This window comes from Myotis lucifugus, unplaced genomic scaffold, assembly GCF_000147115.1.
Source record: "Myotis lucifugus unplaced genomic scaffold, Myoluc2.0 scaffold_510, whole genome shotgun sequence".
Lineage (NCBI taxonomy): Eukaryota > Metazoa > Chordata > Mammalia > Chiroptera > Vespertilionidae > Myotis > Myotis lucifugus.
Window position 1 is genome coordinate 515,823 of NW_005871558.1, and position 2,624 is coordinate 518,446.

General features: G+C 62.8%; 1 protein-coding gene across 1 annotated transcript in view; it reads right to left on the bottom strand.

The window, feature by feature from the left end:
* The window catches only part of LOC102427086 (presenilin-2), a gene marked incomplete at its 5' end in the record, with an annotated part of 11,565 nt that overhangs the window by 6,787 nt on the left and 2,154 nt on the right, over window positions 1–2,624 (bottom strand). Inside the window, 2 exons of the mRNA XM_023745021.1 lie at window positions 4–491; window positions 1,403–1,470. Coding sequence (XP_023600789.1) covers window positions 4–491; window positions 1,403–1,470 — 556 coding nt within the window. The remainder of the gene's footprint in view (window positions 1–3; window positions 492–1,402; window positions 1,471–2,624) is intronic.

Sequence of the window (2,624 nt, forward strand, 5' to 3'; positions counted from 1 at the left end):
TGCCGTGCCAGCCCGTGCCCGGCGACTGGCAGTGCGTCGGGCGGTCAGTGCGAGGGCTCGGTAAACGTTTGCTATTAACAAACCGCGCCAGCAGTCGTGAGTCCACGCGGGACAATCTCTCAGAAGGGAGGTTCCCTCCATCCCCACCCCCAGGCCCGGGGGAGGGAGGAGGGGCCTTTCCACACCGGCCACGCGTGTGCAGCAGCGAGGCTGGGCCCTCGACGCCGACCCTCTGCCTGCCGCAGGCTCTGCCCGCCGGCGCCCACCTACCGTACACAGAGATGGCGCCCAGGATGACCCAGGCGGACCACTCCGGGAGGTACTTGATGAAGACCAAGGCCATGAGCGCGCTGATCATGATGAGGTAGGCCTGCTGCAGCACCAGCGGGCCCTTCCAGTGGATGCACACCATGCCCACCGCCCCGAAGTTCCAGACGACCAGGAACAGGGTGGGGTAGTCCATGGCCACGTTGTAGGTCTTGAGCACTTCCCTGCGGGACCCAAGTCAAGCCCGGGGGCGGGGCAGTCAGCGAGAGCCAGACCCGGATGCCATTCAACACCCTGCTCCTCAGCCCTCAAGTCCCAGCCTGGTTTCCAGCTCCTGGTGCCACTGACCAGCATTCCCTTCCCCATTCCTAGGAGTCCTGCACGAACCACTGGAAATGGTTCTGGAATGAGGGGGGGAGGAAGCCGACGGCTCGTTCTTGGGGTGTCCACGTGGGTGTGCACTGGCACGACCGGAAGGCCCTCAGCCCCTGGACATTCCGGGGAAAGTGCTCTCTCCGCTCCCTCCTGTCTCTGTGCCCCTGGGTCAGGCTGATATCCCAAATCAAGGGCAATGGAGACCCTTTTTGCCATAAACCAGGAAGAACCCAGGTCCAGCCCAAAGACTAGAATGTAAATTCTTAGGGGTCCTACCCTCCTTGGGTTCACAGAGAGCCTCGTCCCTGAAGGCTCTGCTCGTTTGTTTTAAATTAGGAACCACAAAGAGACGCGTGGCCCACCACGGAGACCACTCCCGTGTCAGAATAAGGCCTGCAGGCCCGGCCGGTGCGGCTCAGTGGTTGAGCATCGACCTAGGAACCAGGAGGTCACGATCTGATTCCCAGTCAGGGCACTGGCCCGGGTTTCAGGCTCGATCCCCAGGAGGGGGCGTGTAGGAGGCAGCCGATCAATCATTCTCATCACTGATATTTCTATTTCTCTTTCCTTCTCCCTTCCTCGCTGAAATCAATAAAAATACGTTAAAAAAAGGTCTGTGGAAAGAGGAGCCCGGCTCGGAGCAGACCCTGGGGAGGGTGTGGAGCCCAGGGGAGCCCTTCCCCACCCAGGTCCTTCACGGCCGCGCGTGCCACAGCGGGAGGGGCCCCGAGGACTCTGCTGCCCACCAGCTGCCACTCACCCGAGGTAGATGTAGGTGAAGAGGAACAGCAGCATCAGCGAGGACATGATCAGCCAGCCGTGGATGAACTAGAGAGAAGCAGGCAGCGTGAGCACAGGTGCCCCAGCCCCATCGCAGCCTCAGGCTCCTGGCGCTGACGATGCCCACGCCGGGAACCCTCCTTCCTCAGGCTCCTCCGCGGCTGGGCTGGAGGGCCGGGGTGGCCGTTCTCCAGGCAAACGGCACAGAAATTCAAGGTCTCCCTAGGCCGCCCTGCAAGTGTACGGAGACCCAACCGCTTTAGGCCTAACACCTGGCCCTGGACCCACTCAGAGGACATGCTGGCGTCCCTACACGCCAGGCACTGTCTGGGCGCTTGAGGAAGCCAGCACAGCCTCTGCCCACTCGTGCTGCATTCCAGTGTGAGGGCAGCGAGGCGACACACACATACACACGCATCGTGACAGACGGCGGCAAGGGCTCTGAAGAACACCAGCCGCAGTCTGGTCCCAGGAAAGCCACCGGTGCTTAGACGAGTGGGCAGGGCAGGCTCTTGGAGAGGCTTCTTTTGAACAGAGTCAACCCAGGGAGTCCTCCCCACTTGAGGGTCTGCAAAGTGCTCTCCTCCCTGCCAAGCGGGGGAGGGTGAAGGACAGGGGGCTGATCCTCAGCCAGTCCTGGGCCCGGCACAGGGCACAGACTGACGCTCCTTCCAGCCTCCCCACCTGCAGACAGGCCCAGCTCGGGACACGGCGCCTCAGGCAGGACCTGGCCCCCCAGGAGTGAGGCCGTGGCCTTGTCAGGGCCCGGCTGCCTCTGGAACGTGCCAACACTTTATCACAGCAGCCCCGCCCGCCCAAGGCCATGGCCATCACCTGAGGTCATGGGACCTGCAAGTAAACCTGACTGCACAGCCCCGGGACTGGCCACCTGGTGCCTACTGACCACAGCAGTGCTGGTCCCCCACTCCCGGCTCCCAGCTGGGTCTCATCTGTGCTCCGGACAAGCAGCCCTCCACCCTCTTCCCCCGTCCACCACCCTCCCCATCCCAACCGAAAACTCGGGCTCACCTGCACAGGTCATTACCTATCGATAAGCTCAGCGCCCGCACACCTCCTGACAGCCCTCCCTTCATGCCCCCCACTTCCACCCCAGCTGGGAGGGGGCTCATCTCTTCAGGCCGAGCTTCCTTCCCTCCCTCTACCTGCCCCACAGAAGGCGGCAGCCTGAGTACAACTGGCTC